The sequence below is a fragment of the Pleurodeles waltl genome, chromosome 2_2 (assembly GCF_031143425.1).
Source record: "Pleurodeles waltl isolate 20211129_DDA chromosome 2_2, aPleWal1.hap1.20221129, whole genome shotgun sequence".
Classification (NCBI taxonomy): domain Eukaryota; kingdom Metazoa; phylum Chordata; class Amphibia; order Caudata; family Salamandridae; genus Pleurodeles; species Pleurodeles waltl.
In genome coordinates, this window is record NC_090439.1 from 804,459,710 (window position 1) to 804,486,885 (window position 27,176).

At 42.7% G+C, this 27,176-nt stretch overlaps 1 protein-coding gene across 1 annotated transcript in view; it reads left to right on the forward strand.

The window, feature by feature from the left end:
* LOC138277424 (carbonic anhydrase 13-like) overlaps window positions 1-27,176 on the forward strand; it is a 124,043-nt gene that overhangs the window by 81,475 nt on the left and 15,392 nt on the right. Inside the window, exon 3 of the mRNA XM_069219224.1 lies at window positions 20,428-20,546. Within this exon, the coding sequence (XP_069075325.1) occupies window positions 20,428-20,546 (119 nt within the window). The remainder of the gene's footprint in view (window positions 1-20,427; window positions 20,547-27,176) is intronic.

Sequence of the window (27,176 nt, forward strand, 5' to 3'; positions counted from 1 at the left end):
CCCCATCCATGGGTGTCCTCCAGGGGTGGGCGAGGGTGGCAAGGGGTGTCCTGGGGGCAGAGAAGGGCACCTCTGGACTGCTTCCATGGTCAGAGACCATGGAAGAGAGCCCACAGGCCCCTTAACGCTTGCCTTCCCTGAGGCGTTAAGAAACAGCGCATATCAGGCTGTGCGCCGTTTTTTAAGGCCCGCCCCCCTCCTGTGCGTGAAAATGGCACAGGAGTATAAATAAGGCGCACAGGCATTAAAGTCATTTTTTGGACGGGAACGCTTACCTTGCATGTCATTAACGCAAGGTGGTTTCCCGCATCCAGAAAATGACGCACATAGAGGAATTTTGATGTTCGCGGGGTTGGACGTCATGGTATAAATATGGTGTTAGGTTTGCGCTGAATCTGCATCAAAATTTTGGACGCAATGCGGCGCAGACAGAGTATAAATATGCCCCTTAGTATCTGGTAGCAATGGGGACCACTGGTAGCCGAATTTGCCAAATATAGAAGAACATCTTCCGCATATAAGGCTATGCTGTCTCTGTGTCCCAACTCCCACTCCCATCCCTGAATCAGCATGTCATCCTTTATAAGCCTCCCTAGGGGTTTGATAACAAGTGCAAACAGGAGGGGGGATAAGGGACAGCCCTGGCAGGTCCCTCGCCTGATGGGAAATTCACCAGAAACTGCTCCGTTAATGAGGACTGTAACTGATGGGCTGGCGTAAAGTGTTTAGAAGAAACCCTGAAAATGTGGACTGAAGCCTCCTCGCTCAAGCACGTTTGCTAGGTACCCCCGGTCTACAGTATTAAATGCCTTTTTAAAGATTACTAGCAAGAGCGCTAGTAGGGGGTGATAAAAGATGGTGATGTGCCAGTGCTGCGTGAAGGTGTCTCAGGCAGTGCTATCTGCTCCTGTCTTGCATTAAGTCACACTGGTCCAGATGAATTAGGGACCAAGGAACTCGTTTCAGATTCCTTGCTATAATGGTTGTGATTATTTTTACCTCCTCGTTTATGAGGTAAATGGGGCGATTGTTGAGCATACTGTTGACTGAGGTAATGACTTGGGATTACTACGATTGTGGCTTGGTTAAGGTCACTTGGAAAGGAACCAGTGGTCACCGCTTTAGTGCACAGATTTAGTAAGTGCAGAGTAAGAATATCCCTATCTTTGGCACAAAATTGTGTAGGGTAGCCATCGGGATCTGGCCTCTTACCAGGAGCCATTGCCGCAATAGCCTTTACAATCTCCTCCACAGTGATTATAGCCCCCAGGTCTCGACATTCACTGTCAGAGAGGAGAGCAAGTGTCACATCACTTCGTCTAGGAGAGTCATCCTCAATTCATTGACAGACCATGGTACTGCTGCATAAGGGAATGAGTAATAATCGTCTATAGCCTGGGCAATGACAGAGGACGCATGGTAGCACACAACCACCTCCATCACTGATTTCAGGGATCACCCTACTGGCCAAGAGCCAGGTCACTAACCAATGCTGTAGCATTCTGTTCTGCCCCCCCCCATTCATAGACCTGCGACATGCTCCAAATCTGCTTTGCTGCCTCCAAAGAGAGGTGTCTAAGCTCCTTCCAAATGAGAGCTAGCTGTCTGGTGTGGGCGAACTCAAGGTCAAGTGCTCTAGCTTGGAGGTGTGCAATGCATTGATGTTGCGTGTTCCCTGTTAGCCTAAGTAACCTCTTAGTGTGCCTCCTGATTGTGGCTTTACTGGCAACCCAGAGAACGCCCACCTATTGGACGATCTCTCTTTAAGCTGAAAGTATTGCATTATGTCTTGCTTTAAGACACGGTCTTGGAGATTATCTTGGAGTTGCCAGGAGTTAAGCTGCCACTTTGGGCTGGACACCGTTCTGGTGTCTCTCAGAAGGAGTAATATTGGGGCATGGTCTGAGATCCCTCGAGGGAGAATTTGTACTTGTGACACATTAGGGGTATCAGAAGCCGGCATAAAACACATGCAATTGTGTGCGTGGTTATGGTGTGCTGCAGAGGAATGGGTGGATTGCCTCTGTCTAGGGTGCCAGACCCTCCAATTGTCACACAGGCCCAGAGTGCCTGCCGACTTAAGAAGTGCTTTTGTACTTAGAAAATGGGTGTTAAACTGGGGTCTGGTGGAGTCTAAGGCATGGTCCATAACTGCATTGAAGTCAGCCTTATATGGGTAAGGCTGCGTGGTAGGTGCACCACAATTTCCCGGAAAATGGTTATGGGGCATTAACGCATAGGGAGTTTAGTGGGCAACCCTCCGCCAAGCCCTCCAAGGCGATATATTGACCCTGAGGGTCAAGCCAGGACCGGGTCACCACGCAAGAGAATCTCCACCCCCCTGAAGTCCCTTGTCAAACCCTGCATAATGCACACTATCATATCCATGACAGTGTAGGAATGGCCAATTTTTACTCAGTAAATGGGTTTCCTGGAGCATCAAAACAGACGGCAGAAAACAGTGGGCATGTTGCATCACAGCAGAACACTTGGGGGGTTATTCTAACTTTGGAGGAGGTGTTAATCCGTCCCAAAAGTGACGGAAAAGTGATGGATTTACCACCAGCCGTATTACGAGTCCATTATATCCTATGGAACTCGTAATACGGCTGGTGGTATATCCGTCACTTTACCGTCACTTTTGGGACGGATTAACACTCCTCCAAAGTTAGAATAACCCCCTTGATCTTGTCTGGAAGACCGTTAACGGTCCAGGACAGCCCACTGTAGGGAGTCATGGCGGGCATGGAAGATTCGCATCGGTGGGAGTAGTGTGCCACCTGGGCCAATCCAAATCTCCCCACTCCTGACTCTCTGTGGAGGCCTGCGAAAATATGAAACCTGAAACTGGTGGAATATTCTCAATCAGTGTGAGAACCTAGATGAGGGAAAAACAGTTACAAATAGCAAACCAAAGCAACAAATGTAGTAAACATATAAACCCTCTAGCCTATCAGGATCAAGACAATGCATTGTATGCTGCTGCATGGATATAGTTGAACTATCAATCACCACCCATAGAATCAACGACCCACTCAGACCTGTACTCGGTCTCTTTTGATTGTGTTCGGAAAGATGAGAGAGTCCAACTTAGTTGATCGGTGTCTTGACTTATCTCTCCTGCTATTGAATCTTATGTGAAGACTTCATCCAGTAATGCCCCCACAAGAGCTAGTCAAATATCATCATCTAGCCATGACTTTTGGGGTATTCAGGCAGCTTTATTGAAAGCTATAAAATGATAGATGTTTTCAGTATGGACTCCCAAAATCTTGGCATTAATTAGTTATGTTCTTAATACAAAAACGATCATGATGTCTGAGGAGCTTTCTCGCAGAATCAAACTGTTGTATTCATCTGGTGAATAGTGCTGAAGGTAAAATAAATGGGAAACATGATGATACTGTAGTTAGGCCAGCAAAATGTCATTATTTTAGATTCATATTATTATATATATTCATAGATTGGATGTGTGCTCGTTTGTAGGACCGTAGATATACTTTGAATGAAGTTTCTGTTTTGAAGTCACTTTTTGATCTGCCTACGACTTGCACAGTGAACTCAGTTCTTTGTAGAATTTGGCACACACCATTTTTCATTTGCGTATTTTTCATTTGCGCATGTTAGTTTTATGTATTTTGGTAAGAGTAAAAAGACTTGTCAAAAAAGATATTGTATATACATCATTCATTCAAAAAAAAATTGCTCATCTGCAATATGACAAGATAATGGTATTAACAACTTGTGAAAAAACTTGATCTTCAAGTTGTTGATGTTTTCAATTATTTTGTGTTATATCGCTTTTAGGTTCCTTCTATTCGACAGCACATGCGCTGTCTGTTGCAAAACGTATTGTTAACTTTCAGTAGGCGTTGAGTACGCCCATTGCTTACCATTGGTTAACCTCATTGTTACTCTTATTAACTTGCGTCTTATTTATTAGCTTGTGTGGGCTTTCCTTCTTCTCCTTGTGTTTGTCCCTTCCCTGGAGCGAACATGGGTGCTTTAATTGTGTTCTTAAACTGTTCATTTTTCAAGTGCTACTTTTTTCCTTTTTTGTTTAAGCATTCCAGGCAAACATGTGTGTTTTCAAGTTGTCTCCCTAATCTTCTTCTCCTTCCTTCTCTCTGCTCTGTGTTAGGCTCTCTCTCTTGCCTGCGTGCTTCTTCCCACCTACTCTGATTGCTCTCTCCACGTTTAATTTTTTCATGCTGCTTTTTCTGCCAATCATTTTGCTTCCGCTACCCGCACCCCTATGTTACCTCTGCCCCCCCACACCCCAGTGTTGCTTTTTCATAGCCCCCCAGTTGTATTCTCCCACCTGTAGCCTCAGGGATTTCACTCCCGTCCCACTGTTCCACGTTGCTGTCTCTTGTCCATGTTTTGCTTTTTGCACTTGATTCCTAGAGAAGCTGAGCATATTTCAATCAGCTTCACCAGGGAGCAGTTGAATTGAACAACTCAGTAAAGTGAATTCTAAAACAACACGAAATTGGACTAAAGAAAAGAGAATTAACAAATGTCAACAAGTTCAAAGTCTTTACTTGTGTAAAATATACCATGTACACACAGTAACATATTGCTAAAACTATTGACAAAGACAAATGGACCCAGCAGTGCGACCTCTTGTCTTTGACAAAGCTTTTTTATATATACACATTTAAACAAAATACTGCTGTCACATTACTATGTGTTCCAGTAACCTGGGAACCTGAACTGCATTTGGATACACTGACAGAATGATAGCTAAATACAACAGTAGGTTCCCTGTTTTTATCTCGAGACCATTGATTTCTTCGGGGTTAGTGTGAAAAGGATCTTCGCTGATGAAAAATCTCTATTTCTAAGGGTGTGTGTGTTCCTGCAGAATTTAAAGATGCATGTTTCCACAGGAACAACTTTGAAATTTGCTTTGGGCAATGTCACTTGATCTGTTTCCCTTTCTGAAATGTTGTATTTCCATGTCGTTTTGTGAAAGACTGTGACCAGATTTATTTAGAGAAGGCTGTATTCAACTTCCATATCTCCCTAATAAATTTGAATGAGTAACTCAGAGATGTGATTGCTGTGATGATGTCTTTATATGGATTTAGTAACCGCAGTTAGTAAATATCGTGTGTAATTTATTCAAGGACCTAAAATGAAAGTAGGAAAAACCATGGAGATCATAAATATTCGGGTTTAAGTAATAAAAGTGTGGAATAGTTAAAAAGGTGAGTGATTGTTCCCTGGCGTTTTTTAATCGAATGAAGTCAGAAAAAGATTGAAGTGACAATTTAATAGACAAGAGGGTCCAAGTAGTATGGCAGTGCAATAATGTGAAAAACAATTAAGTAATAGTTACTTTTGATAAATTATTTCCATATTAAAACAAGTACCTACGAAAATAAATGTTTATAGAAGTTGCAATACTGCCACCTGTTGGAAAAAAAGCAAAAGGGTAATCAGAGAGTTACATCGGAACGCCGACAAAACTTATATAAATTCCAGTTTAAAACAATGGTATTATTCAGACAAGAAGAAAAAAAAGTGTCACCTAAAATTAATTATCATAGGATAACTCTCTCTGGAATAATCTCCAAGTAAATAATTGTCAAAAGTAAAACAGAGAACCACGAATGAAAAGATGGATTGGATGAAATGAAAAGCTGGGAAGCTCATAGCCCCTCGAAATTGAGTGTCCCATTGTTATGACCCGTAAACTAGCTGCGTGTATTTCAAACACGGAACTAGAGCGTAATTAGACAGGTTTCAATAGATTTTCGGAAACCAGGCTCTGAGATGATGCAGCGAAATTGTAGGGGGAAAGTATTTGAGAAAATATGAAGAACTAATCTCCAGTTCCGGATCATGTAAAATCCAGGGGCAACAAGGAGTCTCTGTCCTGTGACCTGAGAACCCTGACTGTAGTATACCAGGCGAGCAATTAACCCATGACTGCCCTGTGGGTGAGAGCCGGAGCAAGGGACTGGAGTCTATAACTGTTAATAATCAGCCCAGCAGTAAATTAGTCATTTGGGAGGCACCTAACAGCAGACTGTAAGAACGTCCTCATTTTTGCCCTGATCACACTCAAACGTTTGGGACAGATACTGGTGGTTACTGACTCTTGGCTGTGCCCTGGGTACTTTTTACCAGTCACAGGGCCAGTGCTCTGTGTAAAGTGGATATGCAAATTAGGCTAATTATAATTGCCAATATTAACCTACCTATAAGTCCCTAGTATATGGTAGGGCATGTAGGTTTAGGGACCCCAGCATAGGTAGTGCCCCCATAGGTGCACTGCTGAGGTGTCCAGTGTCATTTTAAAGGCAGGCCTGCCTTGGTGGCTGTTTTTAAATTAAAATTACATGCAAATTAGACTTTGGAATTAAAAGTACTTCCAAAGTCTTAAACGACCTTATGTTTACATATAAGTCACCCCTAAGGTGTTCCCTATGTGCCCCTAGGGTTGGGTGCCATGTAACTATAAGCAGGAACCTTATAAAAATAGTTTTATAGGCCCTGGTGAGGTAAAACAGCCATATTTGCTTTTCCCTCATTGTAGTGAATGACCTCCATAGGCTAGAATGGGGAGACGTTATCTTAATTCAAAAAAGTCCCCTTAAGTGACAGACACTTCAAGTTTGGTATCAAATTAATTGTTATAATAAATCCCAGAACTTACAATTGTTGTATTTAATATAACTTGTTCAGGTAAAGAGTTTTAAACTTTACCTAAAAAGTTGTCAACTTCAGCCCTGCAGTGCTTTGCTCTGATTGGCCAGCCTCTGGCAGCCTGGCCAGGATGCCTTGATGAGGTGTGAAGTAGCTTGGGTTGAATACAAATAGATGTGCCTGGGGGAGGAGAACTTCCCTCAGCAGATGGAGAGGCAGGAAGGTGGGGAGGACTTCCAAACTGGTCTTCAAAGGGATAGAAGGACATTTGGAGCAACCCAGCACGTCCATCACATCCTGCAAACCCAGACAATTAGGTGATTAGATTAGGAGAGGGCAGGGGAGGGGTGTGATTAGGATTTTTAGCCACACCAAAGGGTGGGCTAAGCCAGATGTAACCCCCAAAAATCATTTTCAGCCATGATGGATTTTTTAGGAATTGTCAGGATCCCCAAGGTGCCTCCTGCGTTATCTGTCAACATCCCCAGGGATTAGGGTTAAATCATATCTCTGTTCTTGGTTAAACCTTCATGTTTCTAAGTAAACATAATGTGCTGTGTTACACAATTGGTTTTATCAATGCTTGTTTTACCAATTCTTGTTTGCTAATGTGAGCAGGTGTAGACATGTGCTTCTAATTGAGTGTGGTGACTCATCCAAGTGTGGAAACTCAACTGCTTTCCTGATTGGCTATAAATAGCAGAGTGAAGCATGCCTCCCTGCTTGGCTTTGTTTTGCTTCCTGATCTCAGCATCTGACTTGGCAGTCCAGCCCCTGCTGTGATCCTCGTATTCAGGACTTTTGAGGCAATTCTTATCTTCGTTCTTGTACCAGCTGACACCGGGCATTCCTCCAGCACTCTGGAAAAGACTGCAGCTAAGTGACTACTATTCTCCAGGGAGTTTGTTCTTTGAGAGCTGCGCTTTCCTAGAACAGCTGGTGTATTTCAGACCTTGTATTTTGGCTGAGTGCTTATCTTGAAGAGACAAATGCATTTCTGAACATTCTACATTAATATTGTAGTTACTTGCCTAAATGTGCTTCAGGAAATCTGCTTGAGCTCAAGTATTACAAAAGGTGACAGTGCAATTTTAAAAGAGCATTTACGTGACTTTTCTTTCTCTAATAGCATAACTCTTGGATTTTAAATTGTGTCATTCATGCCTGTGTTTCAGTTTTGCGGAATTTGCTTTTGGAAGGGTTTTTCACATACACAGTGAAACCAAACAGGGCAACCCTAACTGTTTGAACCCAGAGTAGACATTTGTGTTTCTTGGATTGTTTTTGTTCCTTTTAGTTTAACCCTATGCATGCAGGAAAGTTATATGTGATATAATTAATGCCCTTGTTTGTCTTTCTTGTGCATGATTAGTGCAACCACAGTTCTAATTGTAGTGTGCAACAATGAATCTCTGTGAAGCCAGCCCCAGTGTCGAAGTACTCATTGTTATGGTACTCAGTTTGGGTTTTTGGTAATGCAGTGATAGTAATTGTGCCAACAGTTATTATTATCCAAGGCAAGTGCTGGAGCATCCCGGTGTCCTTCTACCGCCCCCGTGCCCATATCAGAAAGAGAGATTCAGTTTCAAGGAAGTTGAGTGCACTAACTCTACTATCACTCTGTCAACAACGACCTGCCCCCCCCCGAAGATACAGGGTGCCTGGCTGGACCGGCAAGATGTGGCAGTGTTTTGTCTCTTTCTCTTCCACTCCCCCTTTCCTTTTGGGACACCTCCTGGGGTTTCTGTGTCCACCAGGAAGTGCTGAGAGGTATTCCAGGAGGTTGGGGGCATACCATCTCCCCTGCAGACATCCTGCTTTTCAGGTGAGTGGTCCCATCACGACAGGAATGTTGCTCCCTGGGATTGATTTTTGCCAAACTTCCCAGGAAGTAATCATCACAGGGGGAAGGACCCTGCACCTGATTGGAGAACCAGGACCCCCCTGTTTTTCACCAAGGAGCAAGGATAAAACTGGCAGACCTGTCCCATACCACAGATACCTACAAGGAAGAACTACAGGAGAAGAAAGACTGCCCTGCTGGACCCCTGGTCTGCACCTGGACACTGCACTCTGGAGGACTGCACCAGCTGCACACTTGGGCTTCACCACAAGAAGGACTTTGCCTGGCTTCCACTGGTTCAAGGAGGGACTCCCTGTTTACTACAGGTGAACAATTGTTAACCAGAGTCCCCTGCACCAACTCCTGAAGAAACTGACCAGCTGACCACTGTCCAGTGGCCAAATTGGAGTTTGTGCCAGGTGCATCCTGGGAGTTGCAGTCCGCACCCTCAAGGAGCATCTCAGAGCTTCTGAACCTTGGGGTGAGCTGTGGACCTCAAAAGAACCTTAAAAAACATCTGGGAGAAGATCCAGAAGTTTGGAGAAGTACGTATCTGAGCGCTAAAAAGCACTAATTCTTTATTTGTATAAATTGGTTTTGATTTTAAACAGTTTTCTGTTGTTTATTTAATTACTGTTTTGTGATATTTGAATGCTTTAAGCTTTGTCTCCTATGTTAAGCCTTGTCACTCGTTGGCAAGCTACCAAGTGTTGAGCTAGGTTTAATTTATTGAGACCTAACTGGACCTAAGTGGAGGTTAGTGGCCTATTGCTAAGTGTAGGTATTTACCTACCCTTACCAATAACCCATTTTCCAACACAGCCCATATCTGTAGTCCAATCTGGAAGTTATAAGAGGGTGGCCTAGGTTTTTGAGTGTGTTCATAAGAATATACTCAAAGATTTTTGGGAGAAAGTGGAGTATTAGTTGGAGTGGATGGTAGTCCACCGTAAGTAATAAGGTCACTGTTCTTGTTACAAGTATAAGCTTCAATAATTTAAACATGGGCTCAACCCCTTAAAGCTAAGGAACAAAGTGGACATGTTTAACTTAAAAAATGTGTAAAGTATTTTGAAGAACCAGTTAAAAAGTTGAAAACACAGCGTGATAATAATCCCACTCCAATTTATAAAAATAGAGAATAATTTAATGAAGAAAATGACACTCAAAGGATAAAAATCCTATAAGGGTATTCGCAGCTATGATTTTATAAACGGTTTAAAGAGAAATAGCACGAAAAAAAGTTCTAGGCATCAACCACGGTAATCTGGTTGACCATTACCAGTACCTAGCTGTGATTTAAGGGTGACTGTGATAGAGCACTGGTTGGATAAAGATACCTAGTCGACTAGATTGTAAGTTTTACCTTCGGACATTTTCTCTGAAATAATAGTCACAAATCCTCAGCAGAGTAAGGCACCAGGCTAAGATTGAGAAGGGCTCAACAAGGCTGGATTGTTGTCAAACAAGGTCCCAGTGAAGCTGATGACTTTTGGTGGTAAAGCTACTAGAGGGAGTGTGAGAAACTAGGGCTGATTGCAGAGGCCCCATAACTTTTTGCCCCCATTTTCCACTTTATGCTGGTGTTTTCCTGACTCTGATGGTGCCCTGGGTACTGCTAACCAGTCCCAGGGCCTGTGCTCTGTGTAAAATGGATATGCAAATTAGGCTAATTATAATTGGCTAAGTTAACCTACCTATAAGCCCCTAGTATATGGTAGGGCATGTAGGTTTAGGGACCACAGCATAGGTGGTGCACACCTAGGTGCATTGCTGAGGTGCCCAGTCTCATTTTAAAAGCAAGCCTGCCTTGCTGGCTGCTTTTAAATTAAAGTTATATGCAAATTCGACTTTGGAATTAAAGGTACTTCCAAAGTCTTAAACTACCTTATTTTTACATATAAGTCACCCCTAAGGTGTGCCCTATGTGCCCCTAGGGCTGGGTGCCATGTAACTATAAGCAGGGACTTTATAAAAATAGATTTCTAAGCCCTGGTGAGGTAAAAACAGCCAAATTCGTTTTTCCCTCATTGAAGTAAATGGCCTTCATAGGCTAGAATGGGCAGACTTTATTTTAAATTTTAAAGTCTCCTTAAATGTTACATACCAAGAATTTGGTATCAAATTGATTGTTATAATAAATCCCACAACTTCCAGTTGTTGGATTTAATATAACTAGTTCAGGTAAAAAGTTTAGACTTTACCTAAAAAGTTGCCAATTTCAGCTCTGCATTGTTTTTGCTGCTGTGCTCTGATTGGCCAGCCTGCAGCAGCTTCTGCCAGGCTACCTTGATGAGGTGTGAAGTGGCCTGACTTCACACAAAGGAATGTGCTTGGGGGAGAGAATCTCCCCTCAGCAGATGGTGAGGCAGGAAGGGGGAGGGCTGCCAAACTGGTCTTCAAAGGCAGAGAAGGACATTTGCAGCACCCAGCAACACCCCCACATCCTGCAACCCCAGACAGCTAGGTGCCCCCTTGATTAGATTAGGAGAGGGCAGGAGAGGGGTGTGTTTATGATTTTTAGCCACACCAGTGGGTGGGCTCAGCCAGATGTAACCTCCAAAAATCAGATTCATCCATGTTGGATTTTTAGAAACTGTTGCCTTCTGGGATGGATTTTTGCCACACTTCCCAGGAAGTGGTCATCACAGGGGGACGACCCTGTCCCTGATTGGAGAACCAGGGCCCCCCTGCTTTTCACCCAGGAGCAAGGATAAAACTGGCAGACCTGCACCCACACCTCAGATCCCCTCCAGAATTCAACAAGAAAGGAACTAAAGAAGAAGAAGGACTGCCCTGCTGGACCCCTGGCCTGCACCTGGACCCTGCACTCAGAAAGACTGCACCAGCTGCACACTTGGGCTTCACCACAAGAAGGACTTTGCCTGGCTTCCACTGGTTCAAGGAGGGACTCCCTGTTTGCTACAGGTGAAAAATTGCTAACCAGAGTCCCCTGCACCAACTCCTGAAGAAAGCGACCAGCTGACCACTGTCCAGTGGCCAAAAAGGAGTTTGCGCCAGGTGCATTCTGGGAGTTGAAGTCCGCACCCCCCAAGGACCATCACAGAACTTCTGGACCCTTGGGGTGAGCTGTGGACCCCAAAATAACCTTAAAAGAACATCTGGGTGAAGCCCCAGAAGTTTGGAAAAGATTTGAGAATTTTTGAAAAAAAGCTCCAGAGAGGGACCGACCCGCCGCGGAAATTCTAGCCGGCTTGCCTCAACCGTGACCCGGCCTGACTTCGTGGTTCGTCCCGGTAAAGAAAAACATCCAAAAAAGAGACTAAGTCCGAACGTAAAAAGTTGATCGGGACCTCCCAGCCATCGTATCCGAGGAGGGCTCCACGGACGTCGGATCAAGATCCAGGTTTATCCCGGTCGAAGGATTTTCATCTCGAAAAAACGACTAAGTCCGAAGGTAAAAATCACCACCGAGGAAACCGACTTCGCGTATCCGGACAAGGGCTCCAGGAGGTCGGATTCAACTGGCAGGTTCGTCCCGGGGAAGAAAAACATCAAAAAAGAGACTAAGTCAGAAGGTAACTTTTTAACTGAGGCCTCCCGTGACTTGTAGCCGAGCAGGGCTCCATCGCAGTCGGCCTGAAAGTTTGACTTTGCCCCGGTCCTGGTGCAACCAGATGACCCGATTGGCGCTTTTTATTTCTAAGCGCTAGAAAATAATAATACTTTAAAAATTCATATCTCCGGTTCCCCTGAACCGATTTTAATCGTTTTTGTGTAATTTTAAAGATAAAAATATAAGCTATTTTTATAAATTGGTTTTGGATTTTTAAACTGTTTCCTGTGTTTTATTTAATTACTGTTTTGTGATATTTGAATGCTTTACACTTTGTCTCCTAAGTTAAGCCTTGACGCTCGTTGCCAAGCTACCAAGGGTTGAGCTGGGATTAATTTACTGAGACCTAACTGTACCTATGTGGAGGTTAGTGGCTTGTTGCTAGGTGTAGGTACCTACCTGCCCTACCAATAACCCATTTTCCAACAGGGAGAAATTAAAAATGTGTGCCCAAGTAAGTCCCGTCGCCAGCTGGATACTTTTGGGGCCTTCACTTGATGAATATTTCTGTGTTGTAACGTAGTCACTTTGTGCGGCTTAGTTTCCTCCAGCGGGACAAGGCTGCAAGCAATAGCCAAATAGGGCTTTGTCTGGCCAAATACCTTCTCTGTGTTGTCCGCTTGAAATTGATTTGCTGATGTGGAAAAGATCAGAGCCGGAGCAACATAAATCTCTGGCAACAAACCTTCATGGGATTGACTTTGCTGGATTGTCTTGGTCCTCCGTAGGTCTTTGGAGCCATTAAGTTTCTAAGTCTCAGGTATTTCAGGATTTTAAGAGGAGTACTTTGAAACAGCCAAGGGTCCCATTACCTTAGGAACAGCACTTGGAAGTCAAGACTCACTCCAGCAGGCACCAGCAGCAGGCCCAGGGCAGGTCCAGCTGGGACTGTTCAGCTTGACTTTTCAGGAAAAGGGCTTCTTTCAACTGACCCTTGAAGTCCACTTCTTTGTCCTAGGCACACATGCGAGAAGGTCCAGCATTTCAGGTCTCATCACAGATCACAACAGTAGATGCAGTCCTTCTTCTTTCTTCGACAAATCTAGTCATTTTCAGAAGAGGGTGCCCAGGGATGCCAAATATATGTCAGATAGTAGCCTGTGGGTGAGAGTTAATCCTGGCCCCTCCCTAGCAAATAGGGAAAAGACCCTAAAGGTAACATCACCCACTTTTGCAGCATTTCCTGAGGGCCCTACTGCAGATAATACCACAGTGCTCCTCTATGCCCAATCCAAGACATTGAAATCTTTCGTCTTTTTTGTTGAGCCTGTAGGTTCACCTTAAAAAGTGTGGCCAAGAAAATGAGCGATTCCTCCACTGTGATATTCTCAAACCAGTTCTGGGGGGCAGCTGCTCCCTCACTGAGATTGTTGGCTGGGGGGAGGGACAAAAAAAGAGCCCTGCCCAGGTGTCAGCTAACATTTGCCTCACCAGTACTAGGATGCTTGTTTTCAGTCCAGGGAGGACCTGGCTTGGCAGTTCAGGCTTGACTGTTCCTCTGGGGAGCAGGGTCAAGACTGATTTGCATATAGCATGGTCCAAACCGGGGTGATGTGGCAAGCAAAATAACGATGGACTAAACACAGATCTAAGACTGGGGGTATGTTTGAAAAGTTTCAACACTCCGTCCATCATTTTATTTTGAGATGTTGCAATACGATTATGCCAGTTTTGCCAAATGAACCATGTATATATTTAAAAAAGTAGGGCTGACTTGCTGCACTGCCCTGTGCCAAATCCCCATGAATCTGGGCCTGAGTAATCTTGCACAACAAGCGTCGATTTACTAAAATGCCAGATGTAGCTGAAGTAACATCACATACCCTTTGGCCTTAATGACACAACAGAAAGTGACGTCATATGACCCTTGAGCCTTATTTCTTCCAGGAAGTCATGTTAAATTACCTTAATCCTGATTACATCACAATAATTGAAATCGCTAAAGTTTGATTATAACTGCATGAATAATGTGAAAATGCAACACAAACAAATGTCCGTTTTAGATTCCATCTATAATATGGTGCGTGATTTAATCTTTGAAATTTCAGGGAATTAAAACTTGTCCTGAATTGTAGTGAGGGGGTGAGGAGAGAAAGCCCAGCCTCTATGAGGGAGTTTCTCACCCTGAGAAATATTTGAAAAGAATGTGACCAAATAGTGCATTTTAAAGCACAAGTTTCATATAAATTTGCAATAAAGCCATAGACTCTGAAAGGGCTCTCAGTACATTTTCAAATCCTATCATGGCTTAGTACGCCAATGCAACCTGACGCGACCCCAAGAATTGAGCTCTTTTTCAAAATGTGCTGTGTATGCCACCATATGTCAACAGTTACCTCCATTGTGCTAGGGGTAGCATTTTGTCATGGGTCCCTCATATGCTTTGGGTGCCCCCAAAATGCCAGTGCTAGACGTTTTACATTTATGCCATCCATATACCATAGGTGACTGTAATGTCAAAAAGTACCTGAGTATGGCAGCATTTTGGCACTTCTGTCTGCTAAGAAATGCATGAAGTATGCCAGGCTCAGTATTTTACCATGTGTGTCTCTGTAAGATAATAATTAACTTTCATAAGCAGGGCCAATGACATACTTGCAAATATAACAGCACATTCTCACTCACGCACTTAACTTCACTCACTCACATTCGCTCTTTCTCACTGTTAGAAATGGGGTCTCGAGTTGGCAGAGATATCCACCCTTGTCCCAGCAGGAACCACAATCCTAGTCAGGGTAAGTCACACACAATCCAAATTATCCTGTGCCCATCCTTTGGTAGCATGGCAGAGAGCAGTCATGCTTAACTTAGAAGGCAATGTGTAAAGTATTTGTGCAATAAATTTTGCAATAACACTGTGAGAACACCACAAAAAGACACCACACAGGTTTAGAAAAATATAAGATATTTATTTGACTAAATTAAGGTCAAAACTATCGAGATTTGATAATCAAAAGTTGAAATATCACTTTTATAATGATAAGAAGAGTCTTTAGTTCTTAAAAGCAACAGTTGTCTCTTGCAAGCACAAAGTACTTAGTTTGCATCAAAATTACACACACGAGGACTGCAGAGCAGGAGATGTGTGGAAAATGGTAGGTGTGTGTCGGATTTCCGGGTGCACACAGATGATGAGTTGATTCTTTTCCACGCGGCAATGGCTTTGTTTCGAATTCTGATGTGCAGGCTTGGATCCTCTTTGCGATGCAGGGTCTTTTGACGCCCATGGATGATGTGTGGAAATACTGGGGTAAAGGACGAAGTCACAGGTGCTGCGTCGACCCAGTGGTCGATGTGTTGGAGTTTCTGTCACACGGCAGGCGCTGTGTCGATCCTTCCTGTAGGGAGTTGGGCTGTATCGTTCCGGCTTGGTGATGCGTCAATCAAATGGGCTATGCATCAAAGTTCCTGTTGCAACAATGGTACTGCATCAATCACCACTCAGGGAGCTGGGCTGCATCCTTCTGGTTCGGTGATGCAGGGATTTTCTCAATGCTGGGAAGGCTGTGCTTCAGTTCCGGCAGGCTGTGCATCGATTTTCACCGCACAAGGAGCTCCTTTGAGGAGATGAAGTCTTTTTGGCCCTGAGACTTCAGGAAACAGGAGGCAAGCTCAATCCAAGCACTTTGAGAGCACTCTTCAGGAGAGCCAGAGGCCAGCAAGTCAGCAGGGCAACAGCAAGGCAGCAGTCTTTCACAGCAAAGCAGTCCATGTGAGTACTTTGGCCACCCAGGCAGCTCCTCTTGGCAGGTTGCAGGATCTGGTTCAGAGTGTCTGTCCCAGGAATTGTCTATGTTGATAGGGTCAAGGATCCAGTTTATATACCCAAAAGTACCTTTTGAAGTGCAAAAGGTACAATTTCAGTACAATCCTCTCTACCAGGATCCCAGTGGGGGTTTGGCAGTCCATTGTATGAGGGCAGGCCACTGTCCTTTGAAATGTAAGTGTCAGGCCCTCCACCCTTCCAGGCCAGGAAGACCCATTCAGTATGCAGATGTGTGCACGTGTGACTGAGCATCTTCTGTTTGTGGTTGTCTGGGTGAAATGCACAAGGAAGCTGTCAACCAGCCCAGCCTAGACATGGATTGGAGACAGGCTGCAAGGGACAAAAGAATTTTAAGGGCAGAGAAATGCTCACTTTCTAAAAGTGGCATTTCTAAAATAGTAATATAAAATTCAACCTCACCAGTCAGCAGGATTTTGTATTACCATTCTGGCCATACTAAATATGACCTGTCTACTCCTTTCTGATCATAATCTACCACTCAAACAGTATATGAGGGTAGCCCTTATGTTAATCTATGAAAGAAGCAGGTCTCACATCAGTGGAAAACACATTTAGGAGTTGTCCACTACCAGGGCATATAAAACACAAACACTGCCTTTTAGCTACACAGCAACCTGCCCTAGGGGTTACCTAGGGCCTTCCTTTGGGGCGCCTTATATGTAGAAAAAGGGGTGTTTACGGCTTGGCAAGTACTATTAAATGCCAAGTCTAAGGGGCAGTGAAACTGCACACACAGACCTTGCATTGGCAGGCCTGGGACATGTTAAGGGGCTACTTATGTGGGTAGCACAATCAGTGCTGCAGGCCCATTGATAGCATTTAATTTACAGGCCCTGGGCACATGCAGTGCACTTTACTAGGGATTACAAGTAAACTAAATATGTCAATTGGGTAGGAGTCAATGTCACCATGTTTTAAGGGCGAGAGCATATGCACTTTAGCACTGGTTAGCAGTGGTAAAGTGCACAGAGATCTAAAACCATCAAAAACAGTGTCAAAAAGTGGAGGGAGGCAGGCAGGCAAAAAGCTGGGGGTGACCAACCTAAGGCTGTCAGGTCTAATCAATCAATCAATCAATCATTGACTCAAGTATTTGTAAAGCGCAACTACTCACCCGTGAGGGTCTCAAGGCGCTCGGGGGAAGGGAAGGGCCTCATCCGCAGAGCCACGTCTTTAGGTTCTTCCTGAAGCTGGTGAGCGACGGGCGTTGTCTGAGGTGCAGGGGGAGGTTGTTCCAGCTTTTACTGCAGAGTAGGTGAAAGATCATCCTCCGCTGGTGGTTTTACGGATGCGAAGGACGTGGCTAGGGACATCTGGGCAGAGCGGAAGGATCTGGTGGGGGTGTGGAAGGAGACGCAGTGGTTTAGGTAGGCTGGTCCTGCATTGTCTATGGCCTTGTATGTGTGGGTGAGAAGCTTGAAGGTGATTCACTTCCCGACCGGTAGCCAGTGGAGGGTACTCAGGTGTTCAGAGATGTGTTCTTGTCGTGGGAGTTCCAGAATGAGTCTGGCAGTGGCGTTCTGGAGGAGTTGAAGTTTTTTGATGTGCCTAGTTGAGGTGCCGGAGTAGAGGGCGTTGTCGTAGTCGAGCTTGCTTGTGACTAAGGCGTGGGTGACTGTCCTGCGATAGGTCTAACATCCACTCACACTCATTATCATTCCACACCCTGATTCTCATTTACTCCCACTCAGTCGATTCCAGTCGCTCATTTTCACTCATTATGACTCACTCATACTTACCTACACTCAAGCTCACACATTCTCACTACCTGCCCCTGACTCTTGCTTACACATACATTCACACTTACTTGCACATTCACTCTCTCTGTCCCACATAAGCACACACTCATGCATACGCACACACACAACATACATTTAAAAGCATTTTTTCTTACCTTAGCTGCAACCAAATGCTGCATTCCAGCTACTTGTGCTCTATTGTTTATTATACTAATACTGAATAATACAATTATAAACATAATTAGTATAATGAAAATGGGCGTAAAATAGGGAGAATGGAGTCACTCTTTGTTCTGGTACTGATTTTGCCACCTCTGAAGCCAGTGGTCATAAAGCCAGTGCCAGTGGTCACAAGGAGCAAGCCATGGGTTGTAATTACAAATTACAATGACGTTCATGCTTTACACTTGTAAACGGTGGAGTGCCAAAAGCAGTAAAGTTACTCAAAAGTGTAAGCGCAAACATACATGTGTAGAATTACTCATGCATAAGTTTACCTTTGTGAATAGCACCCAGTATATTTGGGAACATTTGTAATATTTTTCACACGATTTAAATACCTGATTGACCGATTTGTAAGTTTTACAGAATTGGTGGGCAATCTCACTAATATTTTCCATTTTTAAAGGGTAATATGAGAGATGCAAGAGCTATGAGATTTGTCCGTTTAGAAAGTATGCAGGCTCTGTAGAGCTAGTAAGATTTTTTCCTAGGAGGCAAATAGAGGACTGACCTTGTGGCTGTGTTTATACAGCATTTGTAGGAATTATGCAAATATCCAAAGGAAAGCTGGATAGAGCAGTTCATCGTTGACAGCATTAGGGTGATAGACACTGCTACATATTGTAACTAAACAAGAAAAAGGACAATCCACCAGTGACGTTTGTGCATGCAGGTAGGATATTTTCCCATTGGTTACACTTGCTCTGTCAATGACAGACTAAAGAATAAGACAACTTTCCAAATTTGACACTACTATCTGGTATAGGTGAGTCAACAGATTCCTGCGGCCGTTGAAAGTTGTCCACCAATATGGTCCAATTTGTGAGTCAGAGTTTCTGATTTCAAAGGTTTAAGTTGCAGGCAGTTTTGACGTATCCAGTTATCATATGGCTTGAAGCACGGTCCTAAAGTTTTACTTTTAATTTAAATTTGTTTTCACATCTTTTGGTGCCATAAGCAAGAACCAATGTTGAAAAAAAAGATTGGCAAGTAACAGACGAAGGTGAGTGTTGAAGAGTGGTGGTACTTCTTCTGGCATAACTGAATAGATGTGCACTGCAGAGCCTGTGTAAGTTGAGGTGGGGGCTATGGCCCAAATTTATGAAAAGTGGCACTGCACCTAGTGCAGCGCCACTTTTCTTGGGCCCCTTAGCGCCCCCCAAATGCCACCATTTACAATACGGCACATCATGGCGGTAGTCAGGCGGACTAGCGTAATCATTTTTAGCGCTATTCTGGCGCTTTGCAGGACTAGTGTCAAAAATTATGATGCTAATTCTGCAAAGCACCCAGAGGCCCAATGAACACAAAGGTAGCCTCTTTGCAGGCATTAAAAAATGCGGATAAAAATGCTGCAAATTACTTTGCACCATTTTTACAGCGTAAATGCCCCTGTGCATACATTATGCCTGGCGCGGACATAATGTGGCGCAAAGGGTTGCAAAGTGGCACAGCGCTTTTGCCCTTCCAACGCCTCATTAGTGTCAACAAAATGCCATTGGAATGGTGCTAGGACACCATAAATCTGGGCCTATACGTGTTGCCTCAGAGATTAAGGACGTAGTTCATTCGAAGGCTTTTTCTTTGATGCCCTTATGGGCTAGTCCTTTAATGTGAGTGGTGTGATATATGATGTAGGAAGCACCAGAGGGGTTCAGAAGTATAATTGCAGCTCAGTTTCCGTCCATGGGTTTCTTCAGCTTTTCCCAGACAACAACCACTGAGCACAGAAATCGTACATTACATTGTTTTGTTCAGTAGTTTGAGGTTGTTGTTTTTAATCCGAATCGCTAAGAATCTCCCTTAACATTTCACCTGCGGTTCCTGAGACAGAAGGGTGCAGGCCTCACGTTTTGAGAAGGGCTTTAATGGAAGAAGTAAATCACATATATTTGGGTGATTAAGGATCGCAAATCATTTTCTACCCATTTGCACTTTGGAGGTTATAAAACAGTGAACTATTTGACAACATATGAAATAGGAAGGAATAAGTTGACCCATCTCCTGGTTTGTGCAATTTTAAATGTGATTCAGTCCCTCTAGTTTCAATACTCTGAAGCAGTGTTTCCCGATGTATTTGCGTAGGAGCCCAACTTGGAATGTAGGCAGGTAGTATTTTTTCATGACCTTCAAAATGTATGTCTTTAGTAGAGCAGTTTTTAACAAGTAAATGTAATTACTTAGTTTTAAGAAAGGAGCACTTGTGACTGGAATAAGAGGATGAAGATATCCTAAGATCTCCTGCTAAAGAGGGTGTGTGTTGCTTCAAGGTGAGAGCATAGGGTAGCTGCTTGTTGACATATTAATTAACACAATCCTCATGTCGAGGATTTATTACTATGAGTTCCAAAATCGACTTTCTCTGTGCATTGGTTGAGTAGCCGAGCTGTTGCTTAAGATATTTACAACTTTACTTAACGAAAAAATGTGTTAAAAGAACTTTGATTTCATGGACAATTTAAAAGAACATAGAGTGAAAAAGGGTCTGGTGTTAAGAAGCATTAGATCATGTCTTTTGAATTAAGAAATCTTGATCAAAACAGTAGAGCAAAGCTCCTAACATGTCTGAAACTAATTTGATGTCATGGTGTTTGGGTTGCAGTGCTGAGTGGTGGACCACTCCCAGGAGTCTACCGGCTGAAACAAATGCATATGCACTGGGGATCATCTGATGACCACGGCTCTGAGCACACTGTGGACGGACGGACATCCTCAACAGAGGTACCACCCAGTTTTAAAATAAGGAATTGTGTGCAGAACTCAGGCCCCCATTATGACCTTGGCACTGAAGTCCGCATCGGGGTGACCGTTTATGCGGCCGTCCCTCTGCGGTACCTACAACGAGTTTCCTGGTGGGCCGGCAGGTGGAAAAAGCATTTCCACTCACCAGCCCTGTGAGAAACACACCACAACATTGCCGCCGGCTCGTAATAGAGGTTGGATGCAACAGCACACATCGCCCACATGCCCACAGTGAAAAGTGCAACAGGGCTGCCCAAGGGGCCCCGGGACTCCCTTTCTGCCAGCCTTTGCATGGCAGTGGGACCAACATGCATAGGCTGGTGGAAACACGGGACGTAACCCAGAGGCTTCCCTGGCGGATTGAGACCGCCGGCACCGCCAGGCCATTGGCTGGGGGTAACCTGCCAGTGCCGGCGATCAGACCGTGGCAGCTCCGCCACGGTCATAATGTGGTGGTCATACTGCTCCTGTTGGCAGTGGTCTGAGCGCCACACTTGTAATGAGGCCCTAATTGTGGTGAAGTGTGTAGGTTTGTGTTTTTGTTACAAACTAAGCAGGTATAACATAATTTAAAATGCAACTGAAGTGAGTAGATTTATAACAGAAATATCGAACATTAATCACATATTTTCTTTGCTTCAAAAGGTATTACAATTCAAATCCTTGCATTTGAATTATATACATTGTTTATTATATATATCATATGAAGCAAGAGTGCAAAGATCAGTTTTACTATATCAACAGTGAAGAATACCCCTTTAACACCCAAAATAAACTGCCCCTAAGTGCCTCTTCACAGATTGATTCAATATATTCTCATAATCTATTATCTACTAATGAGTCACAAATATAGTATCTGCTCACCATAACTCAATGGAAAGGAGGCAGAACAATTTCTTGTAATCTCTTTGAATGACCACCCTTAATTTCCACACAGTAGACTCAGTATTTCAACTGATCACTTGTAAGAAGTAACTCCTTGTATAACTCTCCTTCATCATACATTCTTATAATTCAAAACAGGCCACCCAATTGCACATTTTGGACACTAATGCCTTAGGTCTTTCCTGGAGTGCCTCAATTATGCCCCTTTATTACATATTAATTACTACTAGTTTTGATATGTAATAACAGCATTATAGCAAAATGGTAACTGTGGGCCTGATCACAAAGGTAAGCTTACACTTTTCTGTACGTTTATGATTGCTTGCTACTCACAGATGTATTTTACTAGTGAAGTCTCTACGAGTAAAAAAAAAAGGACAGTCCTATCTTTTTATGTGTGGAGACTCAGCAATCAAAAGATACTGCTAGTAAAATACCTTTGTGAAAAGCAATTGTAAACTTACAGAAAAGAAAATTATGATTCAGGCCCTCAGCCTTGATTACGGAGTATCTTACATTGATACCTTACTTCAGCTTCTAAGGTCCCTTATTTCCCCCTCACAAAGTAGCTAAAAGTAGTAATGGTGGCTGTGTAACTTGAAGATGCTGACCTTTGCATGCATGATGAATATCTTACAAAAAAACGTAAATATTACTAGCTGTTCCTGATGAAGTTTGTTATGTTGCTTTAGTCAAAATCTCCCAATCCTCAGTAGGTTATTCTTTCAACATTACACACTCTATCACAATCAGAGAAAGAGGCACCTTTACATTTTTAGGGCTCAAATCCCATTTGCAAACTGGAATCATTCTCAGATTATATAGGCATTACTTATTATGTGTAGCGTCTTAAAGGGCAGGCACCATCTTTTAATGGTCCTGTGATACAAAACCCTATCCGACCATATTTCAGTGTCCAGTCAGAATATTTGGCAAACAATTTTTACTAATCTACGATAAGCAATAATCAAAAATAGTTTGAAGGGTTATCCTTAATACCTCGCTTTTGTCCCTAAATTTAGGACCTCCAGACTATTCTAATAGATAATGCATATTCATACAGCATAATGTTATATACCGCCAACAAGCCTTCCTCACAGTATAAAGACATAAAAGATTAGATGAATATTAATTATTCCATATTTAAAATGGATAATTATAAGGCTATGTTGAATAGATATCAGATATTCATAAAACAACCTTCATCAAATGCTACATTTCACCTTACAAATACAATAGACTGTTCATAAGGAGAAAAGAAAGTGATCTTTCTCATTTAATACATATATTTTATAATGGCTAGAACGTGGAAGTATCTGGTACTTAAAAGTGAATTACATGTTCCCGCATTGTTAGGATTAGAAAGATAATTTCTGATGTTTTTTACATTAACATCAGCATCAGACAATCAGGTACTTAATGGTCAATCAACTCTTCCCCATTATGACCTTATCCCAAGTTTGTAATTGAAAAATTCAGTATTGATCACTCACGTTTTTCTTTCTAGTTATGTCTAACTTTACTTCTTGATTGCCTGAATTTTTCCAAATTCACCCACTTTAGGTCTTAATGTGAATAACCCCTAGCACTAAAATGTTCCTCCTTATGCTCTACCTGTGCCCTCCAATCCAAAACCCTAGCTCCCTGTCAATTTTTCCCAGATATCCTGGACCCCAGGGACATATGCTCATATAAATAATGCTTTTAGCTCGACAATTTGTAATTTCATAAAATTGTAAAGCCTTTGTTGTTGTTGGAGAGCAGGGTCTTCAAATTAGCCTGGAGCAACTCTGGTTGGAGATACGTTTTTCATTTCATGTTAGACCCTTATGTTACAGCCACAGCCTGATAATTCCTGTTAGGACTCCATTAACACTCCAACTGTAATCCACACCTAGGGTTCACCCAGGACACAGACACCAGCTTTCCATGCATCATCAAGTTCTCACAGCATTTACACTCAAGACTTCACAGCACGCCAACTCAGACCATGCATACAGAGATTAATCACATCACTGCAGTGTGCCCTCCAAATATAGTCACCCTGTGTTCCATGCTGATATGCATACTTCTCAGTTTCGACAGGGAAAATGTTTTGCCACTGGGGAGGTCAAAACATTTTGTTTTGTTTATCCCCCGTTCATCTCTATATGTATGAACTATTTGACCCCTGATATTTCTTTTCCTTCTTATCATGAAAAGTGGTTTATCTAAAAACATCTCTGTGTTTGAATTCATGATGTTCTAACGCTTAATAGACACCTGGACTTATTTATCCTCCCTGAAAAAGTCATAATACAGGTTACTCTCTTTATTTTTTGTACTTTCAAAGAATCTCTTATTTGTCCGCCATGAGTAAATTGCAATTTAGGCCATTCTCTCAACTTAATTTCTTCACCTGTTTTTAAGGGGAAGGTCTCTTTGAAGTGATATGTGTTAGCTCCTTCACTTTCTTAACAAAATTATGCATACATCATAAAAAGGTGTTGCTAGGATGTCCTTATGATGTATAAATATAATGTTGTTTTGATTGCTGCCCCGAGGGCAGCACCTTTATTTAATTAATTGCTTTGTCCTCAGATGAGGGACAAGCTCCTTTTAGTCCTAGGGTATGGGAGGAAGGTGTTTAATGGTGCCTGATCCTGTCTGAGCACCAAGAAACTCCCTAAGGAGGTGGCCTCTGTGCTCACTTCCAGACCACGTCATTAATAAGCATATGACATCACTAGTGACCACATAAATATTGGATGAGGTTGCGCGATATTCCATAACACCTACCAGGCCCAGCTAGTGGGCAGTAATATGGGAGGAGTTATGGCTGCCCTCAGCTGTTTCGTAGCTATAACCACCAGCTTGAGAACACACACACAAATCTGTGCCCCAGAAAAGAACCTGGACGCTGTTTCGATGATTTTATTTAAGCCTGATAAAAAATACAAACCACACTTGGTTGCTCACTGTGGCGCAGACACACACAGACACGTTCACGTCTCAGCGAGGAGACTGGATGCTGTTTGAATTTCTTCTTGGCAGCTAAAAAAATCAAAACTTCTACTGGCTCCTCACTGAGGTGCAGTCACGTACACAAACTGTGCCCCATCAAGGAGTCCTGATGCTGTTTGGGTTTCTTTGTGGCCCACAATAAACCCACACTGCACTTGACTTCTCACAGGGGTGCTGATATATACACATATGCATGTCTATGACAGAGCGAGGATCCAGAGAGATGTTTAAATTTTTTCTTAGCTACATAATAAATACAAACTGCTTGGATTTTTTCTCAATTTCAGAATAAACTCACACTATTACTGACTTCTTACTGGGACTCAAACAGAAACACATACACACGTGTCGGCACCTGAGCAAGGAGTCCTGATGTTTGGATTTTTTCTCATCCTAAGAACAAATTTAAGGAATTCAGGGCTTCTTGCTGGAAAACAGAAACACACATCTGGGCCTGGGTCATCCCACACCTAACCTACTAACCCCAACATTTCTGAACATTTGACATCTGGAGGCGTTTTGTGTTGTGTGCCTTACTAGAATGCCACCACTTTGTCTTACCCAGAATCCCCTTTATAAAATATGGTTCTGCACTACTTTCTCCCTCTTGCACAATACAGCACAGCAACTTTGGCTGCTGAGCTGCATTGCTCTATAAACAAGAAATCTGCTCCATAGTTTGTATGGGTGCACAAAGAAACAAAAGAGGTACATGTGTTTGAAAAACCTAACCTTGAATAAAATTCTGGAATGGAGGTGCCTAAACACCCTGGCAGAAAAATTGTTAAATCAAGTTTGAGAATTAATTCCATGGACCAATCAGGGCCTCAAAAAATAATCTAATAGCATTTTTGTCATGACATTCACCCCTTGTTACAGACTTCAGTATTAATTCCATGTGCCTTTCTTCCTTTTTCTATTCTTAGGACTCATTGCCTTCCTTAAGGGAAGAGTGTTTCATATAGTTTTGATTTATTAAATGTTATTTTGAAAATAATCCTATTTTAGAAAGAGATATGTTATAATTGAAATACTAGACTCTCACCTGGAGATGCTGGCTGACAATGCCAGTTTATGGAGAGGCTAATATTACAGCTTAGTAGGGAGGCAGGTAGTGGGAAGGTAGACTCTCCTGTTTGAGGAGATGCTGGCAGGCATTTGAGCCTTTGTAGGAGAGCTGGAGAGGAGTGGATACAAAGAAATGAGAGCAGATCTTATTAGAAGGTCCTATCGTTTATTTTCTCCTTCTTTCCGTGTTTGAGCTTGTAGTGTCTGTTAGTGCTGGGTAGGGAGACCTGGGATGTGAGGGCAAGCAGCTGGTCAGTTTGGTCTTTTTCTTTTCTTTTCCTGGTCCTTTTGGGCTGTTCGCTTTTCTCAAATTCAGTCTTGCATGTCACAGTGGGATTCAAGGGAATGTGTAGTTGTCACCATGTCTGGCAGTAGTCCAGAGTGATAACATGTAGGAGGCTGGCCTGGTTTGTAGTGAGTACCAAAGGTACTTACACCTTATACCAGGTCGAGTTATCCCTTATTAGTGAAATGTAGTCAGTGTCTAGCAGCTTAGGCTGTCTAGAGGTAGCTGTAGCTGAGCAGCCAAGGCTGAACTAGAAGACATGCAAAGCTCTTGCAATACCACTGTAGGCATACAGTACTTACACACATGAAAGACAATACTCAATGTTACCAAAATTAAAGGTACTTTATTTTAGTGACTGTTAGACCTGCCAGCCTTAGGGTGGTCACCCCTAACATTCTGCCTGTCTCCCTCCACTTTGTGGACACTGTTTTTGCTAGTTTTAGGGCTCTGCTCAATTTACCACTGCTAACCAGTGCTAAAGTGCATATGCTCTTTCCCTTAAAACATGGTGACATTGGTTCAACCCCAATTAGCTTATTTAATCTACTTGTGTCAGAGTCACCAGATTCTCGGGGTCTGTGCACGTTCCCAACACGTCCACCACGGAACAGCTCCAAGACTTTGATAGATAAATCACAGAGACTGAGAGAGTTCAAGAGGGGATTAGGAAGGGAACAGCTGGGAAGGAGACCTGTAGTAATAAAAAGGTTAGAATACAGAATATGAAAATTATATCTCCTGAAATCTATACTAGACTATGATTCTAAGCCTAGTCACTCTGAAAACATGAACAATCCAAGAGTTAAGTTTAAAACAACTAAGTTTCAAGATGGCCGGATACCTGTAGGGGAATCAAGATGAATTAAATGAAAACTTTCTTATTCAAGTAATGTCCTTTACATGAGGATCAGAAAAACATACTGACTAAATTTTAAAGCAGTCATATAAATCTTGTTTTGAGAATGTATACTAGGACCATACAATATTGCATCTAGAAACTCTGGCCTTCTGTGTACTCTTAAAATGTTTCAACACAAATTGCGCATATTGCAGATATATATATATATATATATATATATATATATATATATATATATATATATATATATATATAGTAAACACCATAAAAGGATTGTGCCCCATGAATAACACAATATGGATTCAGGAAACAAATCACATAACTTGTCAACTCGAATATTACGTGATAAATATCTTAGAATAGTGGCATACAATAAACAACATGAATTAAACTCGAGGAGAGAATCGTGCGTCTTGCTGATTCGAGTGTCACCATGTAAAATATCAAGAAATGGTAGCACGCAATGAATATCAAAGTCAAATCATCATTAATTGAATCGCGCGTC